Source organism: Frieseomelitta varia, unplaced genomic scaffold, assembly GCF_011392965.1.
Source record: "Frieseomelitta varia isolate USP_RPSP 00005682 unplaced genomic scaffold, Fvar_1.2 scaffold_207, whole genome shotgun sequence".
Taxonomy (NCBI): domain Eukaryota; kingdom Metazoa; phylum Arthropoda; class Insecta; order Hymenoptera; family Apidae; genus Frieseomelitta; species Frieseomelitta varia.
This window is the reverse complement of record NW_025109828.1, coordinates 1,027,035-1,048,889: the sequence shown is the minus strand read 5'-3', so window position 1 is coordinate 1,048,889 and position 21,855 is coordinate 1,027,035. Positions and strand designations below refer to the sequence as shown.

Genomic DNA, 21,855 nt, shown 5'->3' with positions numbered 1-21,855 from the left:
GGGGGGAGGGGGGGGGGGAGTTTTCGATTTCATAGTGACGTCTCGACGCTCGATATACCGGTCAATATCGTAAAGCGACCCCGCCGAACGATGTAAAATTTCCCTCGTAAAACGCAGACCTAATTCGATACCGTGCAATAAACTCGAAATGAAACGTTTCATTCTTGTCTGTCGTAAATGCGACCCTTTCTTTCTCCCCCGTTCCAACCAGCGTTTTATCGACGAAAAATGCAAAACCTATGAGAAGAACGGAGTGAAGGAGACGCAGCAAAAACGACGATTTAATCGGGAACGATTAATCGCGACGAGCTCGAAATATCTCAAGCACGTGCCGATAGTGTCTTCTAAAGCAGGCGTGTCCTACCTACGGGCCGCGTTGTACAACCAAAATTGGAATAATAATTTTATTTGAATAATTTTAACCATGAATTCGTTCGTGATGTCCCTTTTGATGGTGAGTACTTATATTTGCGAGTAGATATTTTCCCATATGAAACACAAAAAAAAAAAATTTTTAAAGATACTCTTCGATGGTATTGTCACCACCTGTACCAAACTAGATATTGATAAACTATCTAAAAAAAAACATGCGTTCTCAGTGTTTTCATTAAATGTTTTCATACTTCTTTGATCAATGTAAATATATTTTTCTCGTCAATGTATTGTTTCACTATAAAAGTTTTTAATATTCTCATAAATATAGGTTGAACTGATAAAAAAAAAAACTACTGTGTAAACTCTGCGCGGCCTTCGATAAATTTTTGTTGGCACAGAATGAGGCTTCAGAAAGTTGGGCACCTATATTCTAAAGGCTTGTTCTTTTAATGGAGAATCAATTTTTCTGACTCGTGCTCGCGTTTGAACGCTTCCAAAAACTTTGCGTGCATTCGTAAAAATTGTACATTCCCTCGGCGTTTCGATGTCGAGATAAATAGTCGAAGATGTTCGATGAATATACGTTGATAAAAAGACGATGCGACGAAACAACAAACGTTTGACGAAAAAAAGGCCGCAGAAGATGCGGAAACTATAATTTTTAAATATTGAAATATTTGCTCGCGGAACGAGACAATCGGTCTGAGTGGTCTATTAGTATCGAAGAACACAAGCTGTTGGAAACGACGGGGATATATTTCAAATAATATTTTCTACGCGTATTGGAATCATATATCCGGGAGTATCGCTTTAATTGGACGGATTCCAATCAGCGCGCGGCATCATAGGGAACAGCCAGTCGCGGAAAGCAATCTTCCTCGTGTAAAAACGAGCAAGAATACCTGCGAGCATTAGCCGAAGAGATCGAAGATGTCCCCGGTCAACGACCAGTCAAGCTTTGCTTAATTCACTCTGGCAAACAATATTCAAGAAATATGTCTGACGTACGTTCCATTCCGATAATTCATTCCTTTCGCGAAAATGTGCGCTTTAACGAAGATGAATTGATCCGAAAAGATACCGAAAATGAATACATTAATCACTTTATAAGTTAATTAATAACGTACAATGCTGCGCGTAGGTTGTAAATTCGTACGTGCTGCGGGCATGATTTATTTGAAAATTCCAAAAATCGGTATATTAATACCGAGCAGCGGAAACGTAGTCTCCGCGAAAGATGAACGACCATCGTTCGTACAATCATCGTAACAACATGAGCTTGACTCAATTTGCGAGACTCTAATCGAGGTTGTGAGGTAACAGCCTCGCCGCAATGCAACGAAAAGTAAGGATTGCGACTCGTTCTGTGGCAATCGACGAGAGGAGAGGGGAGAAAAAAAAAAAAAAGAAATCAAAGTCGAGGAAAAGAAATCTGTTACTATCCTAATCAGGATATCCTCTTCCTAAACCGCGATGTGTCAATACGCGAATTTCCTTTCCTAACGTGTTCCTTCGTTGAAAGCAAACGTGTATATATAAAATTAATACAAATTTGACAATTCGCTCTGCACTATGGCGAAAGCAAATTATCATCCTTATTCAGCCAGAGGATACTGCGACCGCTGAAACTCCGCTCGAGGATTTGCCTTGGACCGAGCTCGCGTAGCCTTATCGACGGGCGATCTTCCGGAGCGAACACGCGTATGTACACGCGTACACGCTCGATGAATACGCCTAGAAAGTCCTCGACTCCGGCCGGGATTAGATTACGGCTTAAGCGGCTTATTTATCGCTGTGGCGACACGTATTCGCGAATGCAGCGCAAACAACGCGCCACGAGGAGCATTCCACGCGCCCGAAACGCGCGTCGAGTGTTGTTCCCGTCGCTGCGCGAATCACGAGGGAATCGTTTCGCACCGGTTTTTCCACAACATTCCGTGAAACTCGCGACAGAGGGACCGACAGGACGAGTAAATTCGCTGTGCTGTGGTATCTCGGAACGCAGTCGCGCCCCTGGACAAGGGTGTGCCGTTTCTCGGGGCAAGGGATGGTAATGATGTTTCAGTTTTTGGGGCGGCATGCCCCGTTGAATTGTTCGCTTCTTGTTTGCACTTGGCAAATCTCGCGCATTGGCGAGAGAGATTCATTGTGGAAAATTCATCGTGGGGTTGGATGGGGACGCGAGATTGTAATGGGAATTGTAGACAGAGGGCGTAGATTCGAGAGTTTGTCGGGCAACGTGGAATGTGAAGCCTCTCCTTTTTTAACCGTAGAGACGATCGTTCCGAGGTAATTAAATTGTGAGAATGTTTGAGAAATGAAATTGAAGTACAAGTAATGCACTGGATAAAAGAGAGAGAGGGGGGGGGGGGGGGAGGACACAGATAAGAAAAACGCAAAACTTTATCTTGCGATACTTTGAACGTTTCAACGATCGTGTACACGTACTTTTGTTTTACTCGCGTGTGGCACGTCCTGTGAGCTGTGTTTTCCATAGAAACGAAAAGAGAATACGCCAATGCAAATAAAGAAGAATTAAAGAAGATAAATGTTCATTCTTCGTCACTCCATTAAGCGAAAATTCATTAATTTGTACAGGAAAGAAAAAAATAACAACGATCGTTAATAATATTTCTACAGGCAAGAAATGCTAAACGTTCATTTATATCGAAGGAAGAATAACATTATCGAAACTGTAACTCATTTGAATACGAAAATACGTTGAGAAAAACGTTTTTACTCTCTGTAAGAAATCATTTCACGTACGGCAAAGCTAACAACGTTCGATACGTTGCATTCTCATTTTTATAGTTTTATCTCTGCGGCCTGATGTTACGTTTAATGTAAAAACACTGCAGAGATTAAACGAACACCACGCGCACTGATAACGATACGAAGTAAAAAGTGATAGTGACTCAGAATGACGTAAAAATTAACGAGGTGGGAAAAACGCGAAACACGATTAATAAATTTCGAAATTAAAAGCTGTTAATAATTAACAACAGTTACGAAGGTAACGAAATGGATTCCGCGATATAAGTGATCACAAAACTCTATTAGAGGGAAATACGAGGCAGGTAATAATTCAGTGGCTGAGAAGCAAAGCACTGACCACGAGTTTAATTCGTAATGAGTTCATCAATGTATTTACGAAACGATTAATCAGATTCGGACAAGACCAAGAAAATCGATCGAGAATCAGCATCTATATGTACGTAACAAGCGGAAGCTCGTTTCTCGAACGCCTCTCGAACGTTGAAAGAAAACACGACAAATGAATTCCAGATATGGAATCTCGCTGCACCAGGAAACACGTGGAGGCAAACATATGCAAATAAAAGCTGTTACAACGAGCATCGCGTATCGAGCATCGGTGGAAAGTGACTGATCGAACGAGGCCTGGCGATGCGAGTGTCGAGTGGCGGATTAAACGCATCTCAACGGCACATCTATCGAATAATCGAACCGGATAGGCCGTTTCTGTCCTCGCTTAGCTGCGTTACGTCAACGGAACGAAGAAACGCGAAACGACGGAGTAAGATTCTCCTTCAGGTTCGAGCAAACGACGTCGTCGGTTCGAACTGACAATAAGCTAATCCTGTTCGATATTTTTCTAGGCTTCTCCTATTTGCATCGCCAACACTATGTGTTTCTTACGCGAAGGAAATCGTACATTGGAGGAGATTGTCAGCTGATTCATTAATATCTGTACGTGATTCGAGTGCATAAAATTTTGTGCCAGCGTTAGAAACGGCAATTGGAAGTTTGTTCGATTCGATTTATCGGAGTACAAAAAGAAGTTTCTTGAAACACGCGTAGTTTTGCAAAGCTATAATTGATATCATGTGTATTTCATATAACAAATGGTTTTATTTATCAGAGGGTCGTTCCGTGACAACATTACAAGGTACGTCCTTTACCGCGAATCGTTCCACGATGGAGTTATTTCCCCTGACAAAAAAGAACTTTTTACCTTGACCAAGTGTTTATCACTTGAAGTGACGACGCGTTCTCTGCGAACTCTGTCTCAAAAACTCAAAACACCACGTGGCACGTTGCTCCACGGTGTTTCAGTTTCTACGACGCGAACTCTAACGCGTCGTTTTCTGTTGAAACCAGTTTTAATCGCAAAGAAAGTGATAGTTGTCGGAATAACGAATATGGCGAACGTGATCAAATCTCTTGTCCTTCTTTTTCAGTAACCAGTAAAACTCGAACAAACTCCTGGCCAAACAACTCTCTTTCTCTTCCCTTATTTCCACGTTATAACATTTATAATTATCTTCCACGGCGAACGATAATCGAATAATTTTCTAGATTCACGAAGGACCAATCGATTCGAAAGGAAGAACAGTGTAACCGTTTGCTACCTATCGATTCGTCGCGCGAAAAATTGAAGGTCGATGAAAAACCATTAATCACCGTCTTCGATCTTCAGGCACATCGTACCTTTATACGCGAATCGAGGATCGTGTGAAAGTTAATGGATAAACGATAAGCAAGCGGAAAAATTGATTTGGAGCATAGTATTGAGTGGCTCGTTAAAGTCAGCAAAGGTTTCGCGTGATAAATCGTCGTCGGTCGAAAGGCGAAATCCAAATCGTCTCGAGGGATTACCTGCCGTTATTATTCGTTCGATGTTTGTTACCAATTAAAATAGTCGGCAGAAAAGAAGAAGAAGAAGAAGAAGAAGAAGAAAACAAATTAATATTTAACCGCTTGCGCTGGCAACTGATTGCGGACCATAACGAGTGACCGAATCGTATTCGATAGTCGCTTTCTTTTTGAACTCGTCGATGTGATGTCATTGGATAGAAATTATTGAGAAGTAATAAATTTATTATTTGTTTTGGCTATTTAGTTTTACTTAAATATACTTGAAACTGAGAAAATATTGCAATTTTAGAACAAAAAAGAATTCTCAACGTGCGAGGCAGGTCATTCCAGCGCAAGAGGTTAACCACTTGCGCTGGCAACTGATTGCGGACCATAACGAGTGACCGAACCGTATACGATAATTCTGGATAGAAATTATTGAGAAGTAATAAAATAAATTTATTATTTGTTTTACCTATTGTGTTTTACTTAAATATACTTGAAACTGAGAAAATGTTGCAATTTTGGAACAAAAAAAAAAATTCTCGTGAGTGACAGCGCAAGAAGTAAAATATGTATGTGTTCGATCGCGATGCGATTATACGCTGTGCTTCGTCTTACGACTTTGCTTTGTCGAAAGCTGGCGAATCAATCACGTTTGAACGAACCTGAATTGAACGAACATGCATGCAAGTTACTCACAAGGAGGCAAGAGACGATTCACAGACTGGAAACGCAGAGTGGCGTCCTGCGTGAAACTGCAGAACGAACGTGGGTTTCTCGTGCGTGGTGCGCGGATATCTCCGGGCCAGGCGGCGGGTCAGAACCACTCACAGACAATCAGCTGCGCGAGTTCACCGAAAATCGACTGAGAGAGTCCGGTTGTTGCCCGGCGCGACACAAAGCGAAGCGAGATCACGAAGCCAGGTATACGCGCGCTCACTGTGGCTGAACTGTGCACGGTTCAGGAACGAGCCGGCATACCTGGCGACGACCAGGCGTTAACTGAAAGCGTATGGAGGCCGAAGAAGAACGCCGGCCAGCGGTACACCTGTGTGTGCCACGGCGAGCCGCGAGCCAGCAGGCAGGAGAGAGCGAGGAGGAGAAGGAGAAGAAACTCGGTAGAAGGAGAGGCTGCTGCCTCTCGGGCCTCTCCGCCGCGATGGCCTTTACGCGGCGGATACGTTTATCGTGATAAACGGAACGCGAACAGCTGCTTGGAATCCACTGCCGAGTAACGCCGAGGAGGAATTTTGAGTCGTCTCGATCGTCGAAGAGAGTGGGGACGAAGGTCTTGGAGAGGGAGAACTCGAGGTTTGAAAGATAAATAAAGTTTTGATGCTCCCCACAGACTCTGTGTGGCGGAGGAGATTCGAAAAATTCAGTTGAATACTCGAGACTATCTCTCTGTGACGTATGAAAATTCATCGATGGAATATTTTCTGATGAAATCATGAAAAATTTAGTTGAATACTCGAGACTCTCTCTCTCTCTCTCTGTGACGTATGAAAATTCATCGATGGAATATTTTCTAATGAAATCACGATCTTCCTTCATCCGCGGGAACGTAGAAGGAGAGAAAGAGAGAGAGAGAGAGGATGCATTTTTAAAGATTCTGAAAAGAGTCTTCTTCTAGTATTTTTTTTATTAGCCACTTGCGCTAACAACTGATTGCGGACCATAACGAGTGACCAAACCTTATATACAATAATTCGGCCGCTTTCTTTTCACGTATGATATCACTGGATAGAAATTATTGAGAAGTAATAAAATAAATTTATTATTTGTTCTGCCTATTTAGTTTCACGTAGATATATTTAAAACTGAGGAAATGTTGCAATTTTGGGACAAAAAATTCTCGACGTGGTTCCAGCGCAAGAGGTTAAAGCAATTGCTCGAATCGAAAGATCCAAATATATCAGCGATATGTCATTAACGAATTAAAAAGTTTCAAGCGAGAGAGGATTTCCAGCAGAAACGTGTAAATTCTGCAGTTTTATATTTGGAGCGCAGTCTGGCTGAAAGTGTAATGTATTTTACGAATAATACCCAATGGCATATCACTTTGAAGAATGTAATTAATTCACTTCGTTTTATACGCCGTTGTCTGCAAGTACCAACGCTGATTTCGCTATTCTCGTAACAAAATAATTGAATTTCGCGCTGCACTGTCGTCTTGCAAATTTCTACTCCGAACGAAAACTCGCAATTCTCTCATTTAACCCACTTTTGCTCGTTTATTAAATCCAAAGGACAGACTCGAGGAAGAATTCGTCGAAGACCAAACGGGATTAAATTAAAGTGTAAGTAGAGATAAAAGTCGATCTCGGGCGATTTTTCGACGAGAGCGGAGCAACGTTGAAAAGGCGGGGGAAACAAAGGGGCAAAACTCGTTGTGAAAATAGGATGAAAAGTATCGGCGAGGGCCGAAGAGCAAAATATGCAAACCTGTTCCCTCGCGAGAGAGAAACGATCCGCCACGGGATAGCGTAGGGCCACGCTGGAAAGTTGGAGACTTGGTTGGCCGTCGATGGATCGTTCGATGGCCGTCGATCCTTCCAATAACAGAAACGAAGGAATCTTCGTCGAGCATTCTCTGTACTTTCTTGGAATTAAACCGTAAACATTCCGCGGGGTTCCACCTGTTGAAGGAACAGCCTGCAGGTAATTTATCTGAGGACGAGCCAGTCTCCGAGTAACTTCCCTCCTACGACAAACTTTGATGAGGAAGAACGTGGAGAAGAAGAGGCGTCTCTTTCAAAAGAACGGGAAAGATATAATAAAGGCCGAGGGGACTTTCGATGTGTCCTCGAGTAAATCGAGGAACTCGGCGTTTGTTCAACTTTTCGAGCAGTGACAATGTGTCACGGCGACTGGAAACTTCGTTGCTCGATCCATCGAAGATTGTTCTTGCCGTCGAACGCAATTAATTTCGATGGTGAGTGATTCCTCTTAGATTGGAAGTTAATCACAGGAAAGGAAGAACGCATGTACGTTGAGCTTCGACTTCTTTGCACGCCGAGTATCGAGTTGATCGAGAGGCGTGAGCACGTATAAACTTGCGACTTCATCTGGGTGGAACTTAACTTCCGAGAGATAAGATCTTTTCCTTAATATAGGCGCGCGCGTGTGTATGTGCGTGACCCCTTCGCCGGTAAGTTCATCGAATCACACTTTCCTCGATGTTATCTTCTCTAATTATTCTCCTAAAGCTCCGGCGCGGCTACTTGTTACAAACAGTATCTCGAGAGAGAGGTAGTTTTCAGAGGTAATTTTGCATTAGAAAACTGATAACGCTACGTAACGTAACGTTAATAAAACGAGAAATTGTGATTAAAGACGGACAGAGAGGAGCAGCTGGTGAAACCGCAAATTTTAATCCTCGACCCCGATCGAAAAATGTCGAGAATTAAATACGGAACGGAACGGGAGAAAATATATGTACATGCGTCAAAGCCCGGAGCGTAAGTTGGAGGTCGAACTCGAAAAAGGATCGAACGCGAAAGCCAGCGAACCAGCGATACAGAAAAATTGCAAGAGCCGAATTGCAACGAGCCAGCTATGTAGCTTGCATTCTGCACGTACAAAACGATCCCCTGTTTCATTACCGTGGGCTGCGGTATTGTATTGACGTATCGAACAAATTGCTTCCTTCCATGCAGTTTTCGGGCTGCGGATATCATAAATACTGGCTCACCTATGGGAAATAATTCGTCGACCAGAATTCATCGGCTACATCGGCTAAGAATCGTAAGTTATCGATTCTTTCGCGATTCGCACCATCGAGAATCGAAATATCGTGCGTGCCGCGGAGAAGGATGAAAAATTTCAGTTAAAAATGCAATATCTATCAGACGTTTTATGATGGAAATATATTCTTTGAAATATCGACGGATATCAACAGAAAATGAAAAAAATTAAGGGCAGGATTCAAGTCGCCTCTTCGGATAAAACTCTCTCGAATCAGGGAAACGAGACGGAGATCGTCGACGACGGTTCGAGCCATCGATGCTCCGCAAGTGCATCTTTAATTCTGATTAAACGTAATCTTCGAGGGAAGAGCAGTACGCTTCGGTTGCCGAGTAACCACAAAAGTTTTCGCGAATCTCTGGAACTCGTGAGAGGTCGAACTGGACATCCTCGACCCTTCTTTCAATTTCCAAGGGTGTTTGCAATTGTAGAGAAGTTTGATGCACAAGCGAAGATGCAGTGCGAAGGAAACTTAGGAAAATCCAATAATTACATGGGTGATGACGGTTATTAATATATTTAAAAATAAAGATAAGAAAAATTACGCATTAGAAACAAGAAAAATTATGTTTCTCACGAAAAGTTACGATTGTTATTAATGTTATTAATTGTTTCTGCATTTGACCAGCTAAGAATCGTAATAATTGAGACCGAGATCGATCTAAACAGTTTTACGTTCACTAAGAAAAAAAAAAAAAAAAAAAAAAAATTGATAAAAAAAACTCGTCGCTGAAATCTGATCGAAACCTAATCGCAAATCGAAATTAGCCATCGTCGACGCTCGTCTTCTCGTCTGCTACATTGATGGACCATGAGGCATCTCGGACGATTAACCAAAATGTTCCAAACACGTTCGTCGCTCGAGAATAATCGATCCCTCTCCTCTTCGTCGTTTTGGTGTGTTTTCCCTCGCTTCCTCGCTCTCCCCTCTCCTCTCCTCTCCTCTCCTCTCGCCGAGAACGCGTCTTCAAGCTTGTACGCAAGCGCGTGTCTTTCTCTCCTCGCTCGCACATCCGCTACCGACGTCAATAAAACTTTTTCTTGTACTTTCGATACCTTTCCTCCTCGGAGTGCCTGCGCAGCTGATTCAAAAGTTCGTTCGGCACGTACCACAGTTTGTTCGCGTTGACGAGGAGAGCTTCCGTTGCCTGGCAGCACACGGCTGCCATGTTCAGCTGGGCGGTCAAATCGGCACGATCGCGCGGGTGAACGTACCGCGGCGGGAACAAGGACGGCGCCACGATCATCGCCACGTTGTGAATCGACATTTTGTTCGACGCTTGGTTCTCCACCACCAGTTTGAAGAACTTGACCAACGCTCTCAGCGTACAGCGATTCTCTATCGGCAGCAGCAGCACCAGCAAATTCAAAGCGTACGACAACTCCTGGTGATCCTTCACTCCTGCGCGTATAAAAGAAGAAGCAGAAAGTTGTATTTGATGGAACGTGTCGCGAGAAATTGTAAAAATGTACGCACGCGTGTGTGCATGTTCTTCGAAATTCGAACTCGTCTCAACGACGAGTCACGTTCTAGCGACTTACCGTGACTTTGGTAGAAAGCGTCGATAAGCTCTACGGTGAGCAGCGGCTGCGGCAGGTCGCGCAACAACTTTTTCAAAATTGCCGACAGATCGTGGCACGACATGCACTTGAACAACTTGTCCACCTCGTTCGGCTTGCAATAGAAGTCCGTTTCCAACTGCCTGCATATCGACTCGACCTGAACGAAACAACGACAGCGTCGTTTATTCCAACGTTTGTGTACTTACTGGCCACCAGTATTATCTAACGTTATCGATAATTCAAGTGTACTTTGAAAAAGAATGTACTTTTTGCTTGTGTCCCCCGACGCGAAGAATACCCTCCTCTCTCACGCCTCGTCTCGTTAACTCGTTGAGAACCTTTTGAAACACCAGCGGGATGTTACTCTCCTCGGACGACAACTGACTGTCTCGAAGTAGGAGAGTCGACAATGAAACGCCAAACAAGTTTCCAGCTGCGAATGTAACGCGAATGTTGATCAATTGCGACGTCTCGACGTCTTACTTTAACAGTTGAACAGTTCGTTGCTGCAGATACCAACCTTTCGTCCGGCGTTTATTCGGTTTCCGTTTTTTCAACGGGAGGTTGTACTTGTCGAACACGGCGGTCAATTCCAGCCACAGCAGTGGCTGTAACCTGGTCAAGTCTCGCTGCGTGAGCGTTTCAATCCCCAGCCGATCCTGTACGTCATCGGCTGTAGCGAGAGCCTCCGACGTCCATACGTCCGACTTCATTTCGTTCGTTCTGCACATTTCTTCGAAACTCAAGTGACCGTGAGAGGATGTCCGGTTCAACGGGCGAGTGATCAAACGTTCGTCCGCTGGTCTCGTCAAACCGTACAGGCTGCTGTGGCTCCGAGTTACCGACACCGCGTGACTCCCCGAGTTTCTCCTGAAATTTCACGCGTAAAACGAGTTATCGACGAGTCATTGGCGAGTCATTAGCTCTGCTTCAGACACACCTCAACGTCGAGTCTGTCGGGCTGTTCAACTTTTCGACAGTTTCGCCCAGACTCGTCGCGTTCGCCACCTCGCTGGGATCGCTTCCGCTTCGCCTTTGTATACTGGGCTTCGAAACGTGTATCGTCCCCAGTCTGTGGTAGCTCGTCAGCTGAATTCCTTCTGCAAATGAAACATGCTGCATTGGTCTGTGCTCGTTCGAGACAGAAAAGCGTGCAAACGGTTCTATACCTGAATCGTTCGCGACGTCCCCTCGCAACGAGTATCCACCGCGTCCGCTCGAAGAGACGTTTCCGAATGGAAACAGAGGCACCGGTGCATCGATGGTGGCCGACGGCGCACTCGGCGTTCTACGTACCGTTTCTTTGCATTTGCATTCGTTTGGCAATTGGTGGTAAACTGACACAAAGTTTGGCACGGTAACAGTACTTAAAATGTAAAACACGATTAAGATATGTGTACAGGTGGCTGTTGCGTCGGCGCGGAAAAGCATAACAAGGACGTCTTACTTTCTGCGGTGCGCGTCTTCAGCGGTGACCGTTGCCAACGGCGGAGGCGAGGCATTCTCCGGCGTTACGCCCGTCACGGAATCCAGCGAATCGGGCGTGGCGCTACGTGATCTCGTTCCAGTGCTGGATGCCTGAACAATCAGACGTGTGTCGGTCGGACAGTTCTCTATTTATATGTGCAACAAGCGTTTCTATACCTCCACATCTTTGAAGACGTCTCTGATGTCTGGTTTGCGAACGCGTTGTCGTTGGTTGAAACGCTGCTTCACCGTGTGATTGAGCGACTTGACGCGACGTTTCACCGCTTCGGCCTGTGCTCGCGACAAGGGGCGCAATGCTATGCCCAATTCGTCTGGCTGTACCTCTCTTCCGGCCTTCCATGCCTCCGTCAGCTGTCCCAACCCTGCTGTACGTAACCATTCGGCCTCCTCCTCGCCATCTTTCCAAGCCAATGTCAATTATTTCTCGTGGTAATTGGTAATTGGTTGTTGTCACTTTGTCGTGACAAATTGCAAATCTAATAACGAGGGGGGTGATAAAAAAACAGACATACCGTCGTAGTTGCGTGGACATTCCTCTTCCAGGTAATCATCCAACAACTTGGTCTCTTCCATCATTTTTTGATACTCCTCCCAATAGTCCAAAAGGTGATTGTCACCCTCTATGTACGTGGTTGTCTGCGCTCTCTCCATTGTTTCCAAACTCGTGTTACGCGTACGCTTTAGAAAGAACACTTGTACTTCAACAGCCTGTCATTCGAAAGCTTTTCCCTCGGATATCTGAAAAGAAAAAAGAGAGGAGAAATGGCGAAAAAACGTTCAAACTTTAGGATAATAATTGTGAAATAATTTGCAGAGAATAATTTCTCCGATCATGGTGGTCTTAATTCTATAAAAAAAAAATCTTTTCGAGACGACGTACGTGAGTTTGTCTGAATTTAAGTACACCTTCTTTTCAAGAAGTTTGTAAATCCGCTTTCCGAAGTGGGGCACAAATCGAATTAACATAAACGAGGAAGTGTCGCCGACACGTTCGAGCGGCCAGTGTTGAAGGCAAATGGCACGAGACGCGAGTAAGTAAACAAGAATACACGAATACAAGCACACGTACGCACGCAGCGAATGATGCATATGTACGCGTGTGTTTGTTCGTCGAAATCGCGCGAACGCAACGCGCACGCCCCACGGAGAATGAAATCGCGGACGTCGAACGTGAACGCAACTGCCTCTTAACCTTCGTCACACGCCTGGTGAGAAACTTACGAACGAAATACGTACGTACGTTCGTTCGTTCGCCAGTTCGGACTCGATCCGTGAGTATCCTCCATTTCGTTTGCCATTTCGTTCTCCAATGTACGATTCCGAACTGACAGCGGCCGACGAAGAATCCCCGCGTACGAACGAGGACGTAAGAATTTTTACTCTGAGAACTCGAGTTATTATTCTATCGTGAGGTGGCGAGCGAGTTTTACGCGCGTGAGTGGACAACACGTTCGGAATCGTCTGCCACTTTTAAGAACCAACGACGTTCGACGCGAGCTTCTGCATCGCGCCCATCTCGCGGAGAGAATCGTGTGCGACTCGTCGCTCCGAGCACCACATAACTCCTCCTGAGCACCTCCGTTCCCAAACTTTAACCGCACAACAAACAAAAGTCCGCGTCTCTCCGTCTCCCTAATCAACTTCCCGCTTCACGCCGATTTAACTTACGTTGTAAAATTGGAAACGCGAGAACGTGCTCCAGCAACTTGACAACCTGTTGCTGACGCATACCGTTCCCACGCACGTACCAACACACACCTTCGCGTTACGATATCACCGTTTTTCTAGCCGACACCCGCGCCAACGATGTGAGTGTGCACTCGATAGCTCACGCCATCTGCTTGGGTTGTTATGCTTTCAACCATTGACTAATCGCACGATAGACGTCGCATTTTGTGGCCGTATGTACGTATGCAGGGTGTCTCGATGCGGGTGGGAGTATAATTGAGTATAGAGGTGATTCTACGTCAAAGAAGGAGTAAAATTTAATTCGTTTCTCTTGACAGGTGAAAATTTGCTTAAGCTTGTTTTTCTTTTCTTGTTTATTTAGTTTCTAGTCCAAACCGATCGTAAAATAGAGTTGTCTCTCACCAAGGAAATGTATTTTTATACTATCGCTTCGATTTCATATATAATCGATTGACTAATTAATTATTTGCGATTGGTGAAAACTGTTAAGGACATGCTGATGCCATCTATCGACAATCATCGGTACTAACGAAAAATTAATTAAACAATAAATAAAAGGTTTGTTCGGTCAATTTACTGTCTAATCAAAGTCAAGGGTCCAATTTTGAAGAAATGATCGTAACAGTTTGTAGATTAAACCCTTTAATCAGTTTCTTTTGCAAATTCTCGATTGCGAATGAGCATAGTGCTGTCATCTATCGGGATTGTTCAGAACTATCTCGCGAGATAAAATATGTGCTGCCATCTATGAAATTTTTCCGTTTCAACGTTTTAATTTTAGCCACAGTCAGGAGTGTCTTAGATGGCAGCACCATCCTTAGACATGTAGCGACCTCTACTTCGAAGAATTTAGATCAACGACATCTATGTTCCGTCGAGATGTATATTTAATATAAACAATAGAGTATTTAAAAATAGCTATTAATTTTATTATCACCATGGAAATGTTTACTGCCACTTATATATATTGTAGCCATANCTAAACAGTTTTACGTTCACTAAGAAAAAAAAAAAAAAAAAAAAGAATTGATAAAACACTTTAAACGAATAAATCCCGTAATGGATCTCCAATAAGGCTGAATTACGAAAGCACTTAGCTCGCGTAAAAATGCGTGAATGGATTAACAGCATTTCGAAAAACAATTACCAGAGAGAAGCTATTAACCAGACAATGCATCAATGACTAACGACAACTACCAGGAGAATGATCGTCCAACAACACGAACTATGTTTCACAATGCTACGTCCCAGACGATATAAATATACAGGAGAGGATCGCTATTATTGGTGCTAACGAGACGTTCAACAGGATTTCAGAGAAACAACGTCACATTCCGCAACCGACGTTACGTTCGTATTAACAATTGATTAACCACGGACGGATAGTGGTCTTTCATAACATCGCAGACAATGACATCACTTATCGATCTCTGCCGACGGATGTTCCAATAAATTCCAGTCGTTCCTTCGTTGTACAGGACGAGTCACAAACGTTGGTCGAAAGTTTCCAAGAAGGTTACGTATCTTGTTAAAAAAAACATAAACCAGTTTCGATCGAAAAAGGGTCGTTGGAACGAAAAACGAGATATACCGGACGAATTTCGCAATTAGCTTCACTTTTCGCGAACATTAAAGAAATAGCCGAGTAATCTCGCCTGGAAAGGGGCGGCATTTTCTTTCTTAAAAAAAAAAAAAAAAAGAAAGAAAAGGAATCACCGATCGCCCTTTGCCTTCTGTTTCACAGCTCGTTACAACGTGGCATTTATTTAATCGTCGCGTCGCTCCGAGATTTTCGGCTTTCTTATGGTCCGCTGAACTTTGCACAATTACCAGGATGCATTCTCTTCGCCGCTCCTTTCCTTTTCCATCGTTGCTCGGGATTGCTGCCCAGCGTTCTTTGCCCGAGACAAAATCTCGCGAGATTAGCGTCTCGAAGCAGATTCTTAAGATTCCCGAAACGATACTGTGTTCGATAGTTAACGCGTTTAGCAGAGAAATTGCGCAGTGTTTGACGTAGAAAGTATCTTCTCCATATCCGCGCGTAATTGCCACTTTTAACATTTGAATCCCCAATTTGACATACAAGCAAAGAGAATATATATATATATTAGGGGTACCTATGAGTGATCAATTATTTTGCATTGTTGGAGCATCAACCTTGGCTTTTTCTGCCTGATAAATCTATTAAAATTAATTTCAGTTTAATATGTATATTTTTTATTTAAATTTATTTATATTTAATTATATTAATAATAAAATATATTAAAAATAATAATATAATATAATAATATATAATAATAAAATATATTTAAGGTAAATAAAATTATCATTAAAATTAATAGATTGCTCCTTTTTCTAACAATTTGGAATACAGTCGTTACTAACGCGACAAGTGAACTTTGTAACAAAAATTGATCACCTACGGCTGCACCTAATATAACAGACATCGAGAGTGTCAAAGTTGGTCCTGAGAACCAAATCCTCTTATTCCTCGTGACACGTTTCACGTTCGACGTCGCGGAAAATGGGGATCGAATCGCGATCCATGAAAATTGTTTAAATAAATGATGGCGACCGGTCATCGGGAACACGGCGGATGCGATATCGGATTCACCGCGGGGCGTCGATACGCCAGCACCATGAAAATATCGAAAGTATCGAGAGGAGAGGCGAGAGATACCGCGGTGGATGTCAACGAGCAAAGTAAAGGAAGTCAGGCGTCATCTTCCAAGATTTATGACGCGCGCGGGTCCTTGTACACATTGGGATAGATGGTTTTACCTCCGCCAACTTTACAACTAAGTAGTAGAGCCTCTTAAATCACTGTCATAATTGAGAACGCTGCAAGAACAATAGAAGACAGATGGCTGAGAATAAGCGTTCATTTAGGAAACAAAAGGCTGCGAGGCTGCAGCTACGCGGCGATACGAAGAAAGACGTACAGAATCAGATATCAGGAATGCCAAGTTCAGATTTTAATTCAGATTTTTTTTTTTGCTTTGCTCCTCTGACTCGAGTGAGAATACTCCTCCAACTCTGATGGTATTATATGTTTGGTTGATGAAAGAACCAAATGTAAAAGATGTTACTTAATTTTATCGACAGAGCGAACTTTCGCGCGATAAAACCTGATATCTAAGGTCGTAAAATTATGATTCATCGGTCTGCCCTTGGAGATGAAGTAATTAATACGTTGGAATAATTAATTCCAATCAGCGGAGATGAACGATACCCTTGTGACTCGAAGAGAGAAAGAATTCATGGACGATCCAGATAATTTGATCGATCGTTGGACAGCAATCGGACTGATTGATTGCTCTCTTTCTCTCATTATGGAAGAAAGGCAAGCGTCTCCTAGGAGGTAGAGTAAATCGATTGCTTGTGATTTTTATTCGTTTGAGAGACGAATGAATTGAGTACGAGGGCGGAAGATTGATGACGCTTACCTTCATCGACGTTCGAGTTATGGCGTATAAAGGTGCCATTCCTTTACGCTGTCGCGAAAGTGCCCCGTTCCACGTTCGTTCGTAAAACGAGTTGAAAATGGCGTATGTGTTTTAAAAAAGAAACAGAAAGAAAAAAAAAAAAGAGCATCTCGCAGTTTCCGCGTACGGCGAACAGAGAGTTCCTTTCAGCGTGACACGTAAAACGCCATTATCAAGCGTCGAAATGACATTCCCACGAAATGAGAATCATCTTCTAAAATTGAATTTCCATTTTCAGCGAACTGGAAAAAGAAACACGCGTGTACGATCAAAAAAAAAAAAAAAAAAAAAGAAAAGAAAAAATCGAGAACTACGTATGTAAGTAGTACAACATAGACACACGTCGCGCTTTTCTCTTTGGACTTTGCGTGAAAAATGCAACGTTAATGCATTTTTCTTACCGATATTGCATTTTTCACAAAACATCACCTACCTGTGAAACAAGTTTATAAAATTTTACAAAAGTGTATGTAAAAATTCTAAAAATGTCGCCAGGTACTAAAGTTTCGATAACCAAAGCGCGACTTGATAAACGTTCCCTTAAAATTCCGCGTTTACGGCGAGAGAGCAAATAGCGAAGGCCATCGATGTAAAATTTGTTAAACACGTTCGACGAGAAGACGAGAAGAATCCACGTTGTTCGGCGATTGAAAGAAGAAATTGCGACGCTGTTGGTACATGTCTCGCGACAAGTGAAACGATCGTGGTCATTTATTCGCATCAGTCGGTAGCGACGAGTAAATTTGCCAGAACGGGATGGAACGGGACATCCGGATTTCATTTTTCTTCGTCCCTCCTTCGCTCAGAAGTTCCTTCGTCTGGCGCTGTCCTGGAGGCAGCGATCGAACGAGCCCTGGCTCTTACATCTCTCACCTTTATGCCCGTCATATTTCATGCCGGCCAAACGTTCCGACGAATGATGCATTATTTAGGATGCAATTCGGGGAGAGCCAGGCCGGGACCTCGTGGAACAAATGCGCGCGAAATGGGCCAAGAGCATCCGGCAGAATGTCGTTCCTCTTCCGGACGATCGATCGACCTACAAACTTAATTTCGCTAGGAATCCCTCCTCATACCCGGCTGGAAAACGTGTCACGCTTCAAAACTCCACGACATGGATTTTTTTTCAAATGCCTTTGCGCTTCTCCGCAATGACGCGAGAGATCAATTTGTAATGAATTTGTAAATTACGTGCAAAGATTCTTTTTTTGTAGTCCTTCTACCGGTGTAAATTATCTTGAAATTCGTTGAATCTCGTCTCCGCAGAATTTTCAGTTCGGCAAGTTATTGAAATTACTTTTCCATAGCGGCGTCAATCGTCCCCCATTTTATATCACTTGCAGTTTCCCGCAATTTTCAATTTTCCTCCCAGCCGCGTCCCCTTCTCGGGGAAAAAGCCGAATCGAACGAAAAGCTAATCGACAAAACATCAGGAGCATCGTTCACGAATATTTCTCCCGATTCTTTCCCTTTCCGATTTCGCCACGGATCGGAGAACTAACGATTCAGCTTGGCTTTTTCAATCTATATGTCAGCCACACGCTTCGTACTGCTAAAGCGGGCAGAGAGACGGAGAGAAAGAGAAACAGAGAGAGAGAGAGAGAAACCTATGAATTTTACGCAGAGTGGAAGGTGCATTATTTAGATGCAATTTTTTCCGGAATCACTAACACGCGAATGAACGGGCATCGGGCAAAGCGAAGTGAGAAGATTAATGTTTCGATCCGACGGGCAAGCACGAGCTTTCAATCCACACCTCGCGTTTCACGCAGAGCGAATAACGCGAACAAACTGCGACGAGTCCATTGTGAAACAGTTTCTAGACAGTTTCACCACGAGGTTGCCAGCCTCGTACGGTTTCTTTCTTTTCGCGACAGGCGAAACGAACGTGTGAAATTCCATTCGCCAAAAACTGACTTTGATTGTCAGTTAGGTTTGGCAGTTTCCAAAGAAAACTATTACTATTCTGACTTCGTCAAGTCTCTCGACGTTCGAACACCTGAAATACTCACTAGCTCGAAAATCGGTTCTCAAACTATCCGTTTCACGATCCGTTGTATCGCTCAATCTAAAATCGACCGATTCGCCTCACACGAATATCCGAACGTCGCGAATCTTTTCAAATTTTATGCATGCAAATTTAAATATACAGAATGATCCGCGTAACTTGCAACACCTGCGATCACTTTCAAATTATGCGTCCAATGCCTCTCCTTTCTTAAAAACTTACAACTTTTGTATTAAACAATTGTTCGTTAGACGCATAATTGAAAAGTTATGTTCAGGTGTACGTTGGTTGCGGCGAACCTCTAAAATTAAGCATACAAAATCTGAATGACTCTCTGATCGAAAGGATCTAAAATTGACGAACTACCTCGTGCGCAGCTACTCCATTCTCAGCTGACAAATCAGAGACCAGCTCGAGGAGACCACACCGTTCCCAGCTCCTTAATTGCGTCCCCCGACGTAACTCGGGGCTTTCTCCGTGCCCCGTGCGTACACGGCCTTTCGAATTAAACGCTCCACCCACCCCTCGGCCCATTAGTGTCCGTGGGTTAATTAAGTGGCAGGATAAATTGCCATTCGACCGTTCAGTTCGATAAATTCACTTATCCACTTGGAACTTTACTTCTGACTCGACGCATCTGTCGTCAAGCCGACCCTCGGATTAACAACAGCGAGAAGCACAAGGGTGGCTCGATCGAAACGATATTTCATTTCGCGACTCAGCTAATCACGCGTAATCATCACGCGGGGTTAATAAGTGTGATAAACGCGAATTAATTCGTCGATTGCCATTTTAATTAACGAGCCGATCGACGACTTCTCTGTGCCAACCAGCTGTTCATAGTCGGTGGCTAGTTGCGACACCCCCTTTCAATCTGTTATGGTTATGTTCTAGAATGGCTACAGTAGAACTAACACTAGAACTACCGACGAAAAATCAGATGGAATATTTGTAGGAAAGAAATGAAAGGTACAAGGTACAAGAGAGAAAAGGACACGAGCTACCATTAATATATTTCATTACAAATCATTCGAGTATCTAAAAATAGATCTACTGTTGTAATTATATAAAATTTCTATTTAAAAAATTGGTCATTTAGATCACTTTGTATTGAAGAATCATTAGAAAATTAGTGGAAGCGCCCTTTTGCTTTCAATGGAAAATTTGTTTAAGAAGATTGCCATTCGAGGGAAACAATTCTACAAGATTAGTTGCTTACGTACTACTTTGTTAATCTAAACGCGTCCTAAGACCTTCAACGCTAATTAATATCGTAATTAATTAACAAACGACCTTTGGCTCGAGTTCTGAAAGGTTGCTAAAAATCGCGAGCGAAAGAATAGAACAGAGGTGGGTTGAGTAAAAACAGTACAAGTTCATTAACGCGTAATTCTACGATAACAGCGTGGTAGAATGAAAATCGAGAGAGGCACGGAATGGAACGACGTTTTTCCATAAACGCGAAAGCACCTTGCTTCCTCTCTTTCAGCCGTTTCTTGCTTCCTCGCGAGAGGAAATTTTTTGCAATTAAAATCCACTGGCGCGTATTACGGACTGCATTTTTCAATCTACCATTATAAGTACAAAGTACATCTCATTATCGAAATATCGTATTTCCCCGTATTGCCTCGGTATTATTTCAAAAGACAACTGATATTCGTGGCAAAGATCGTAGATACTTCATCGCGTCGATATCGTATTTAAGTTTTTCTTTTTAATTGAACATACCTTTTTCCTGTCGTATATCCAAAGAACGCCGGACGTTTATTTCAAGCTCGAACGTTTAAACCTTCAAGTGTGAAATAATAAATTCATCCCATCTTCCGATTTATCCTCGAGATTCTCAAATTTCTAAATCCACCAATATCCAAGTCGATAAACGTGCTATTCTATTTGTGGACGAGGTTCTCCGAATCGGAAGCCACTCGCGACAAAAAGAGAATCGTAATTAAAACAGGCGTGAATAAGATGTCACGTACAATCTAACGGCTGCACACACTAAGAACTCTCGGTGATTGATAAAAGACATGAAACTCATCGATCACGTCGCGTAACATTTATGGCCCCTGCTTCTTAATGCTGATGATATTTCAGTGGGGCGAGATGGAGAAAGGAAGGAAGTCCGGGACTAGAAGATACCGCGTCGATCGCGATTCTCCGGATATCAAACGACGAATTGTTCTTGCAGAGTTTAACACGTTCACCGACGAAACAAATTTAGTACGTGTATATTAAAGCTTTAAGATTATAGGAAAGAACAGAAGCTGAATATTGCTTTTGTTGATATTTATTAGATAGACGTACGATTGCACGAGAGAAAAAAAAAGAAAAGAAATACGCCGAACGAGAGGAGAAGGTAATCGAGAAAAGTTAACGATTAATAAATCAGATCAAATGACGAATTACTCTTGCAGAGTTTAACACGTTCACTGGTGACCGACGAAACGAATTTAGTACGTGTATATTAAAGCTTTAAGATTACAAGAAAGAACAGAAGCTGAATATTGCTTTTGTTGATATTTATTACATAGACGTACGATTGCACGAGAGAAAAAAAAAGAAAAGAAATACGCCGAACGAGAGGAGAAGGTAATCGAGAAAAGTTAACGATGTTTAATCGGCGACGGGTGGCGACTGCGAATCGTCAATTTCTTAGCCAGCAGGAGGAGGTGTCTTCCGTAACGACAAATAATGGTTCGCGATCGATCATGTCTGGTCTGTGTTCTACAGAGCTTTCAAGCGCGCACGTATCGCGGCCATAGACGATGGACCGAGTAGAAGTCTAATGAACTCGACGACGCCGAGCCCTCTATCACTCTCGCTCGACGCATTCCTCGAGTCTTCTTTTTCTTAAAAAGAGAGAAAGAAAACAAAAACAAAAAGTCCGAGAGTCGTCCGGCT

At 43.1% G+C, this 21,855-nt stretch overlaps 2 protein-coding genes across 11 annotated transcripts in view; both read right to left on the bottom strand.

The window, feature by feature from the left end:
* Window positions 1–21,855, bottom strand: part of LOC122527015 (putative polypeptide N-acetylgalactosaminyltransferase 9) — a 264,654-nt gene that overhangs the window by 171,048 nt on the left and 71,751 nt on the right. Inside the window, exon 1 of one of the 5 annotated variants that reach the window (XM_043650789.1) lies at window positions 5,674–6,017. The exons of the other annotated variants lie outside the window; for them this stretch is intronic. The gene's annotated coding sequence lies outside the window, so the exon portion shown is untranslated. Of the gene's footprint in view, window positions 1–5,673; window positions 6,018–21,855 lie in introns of those variants that run through there. 5 annotated transcript variants of the gene reach the window in all.
* Window positions 9,624–13,621, bottom strand: LOC122527014 (rho GTPase-activating protein conundrum). 6 transcript variants are annotated; one of them, XM_043650786.1, is made up of 10 exons: window positions 13,531–13,621; window positions 12,285–12,510; window positions 11,929–12,170; window positions 11,732–11,862; window positions 11,454–11,650; window positions 11,225–11,384; window positions 10,805–11,154; window positions 10,551–10,717; window positions 10,264–10,441; window positions 9,624–10,123 (listed from the first exon to the last, which is right to left on the bottom strand). In XM_043650786.1, the coding sequence occupies exons 2-10, from the start codon at window positions 12,421–12,423 to the stop codon at window positions 9,747–9,749; spliced, it is 1,941 nt and encodes a 646-aa protein (XP_043506721.1). In that variant the 5' UTR covers window positions 12,424–12,510; window positions 13,531–13,621; the 3' UTR covers window positions 9,624–9,746. The 6 variants fall into 6 exon arrangements, with proteins under 6 accessions (XP_043506721.1, XP_043506717.1, XP_043506719.1 ...); XM_043650782.1 differs by having other exon boundaries at window positions 13,441–13,580; XM_043650784.1 differs by lacking the exon at window positions 13,531–13,621 and adding an exon at window positions 13,009–13,193.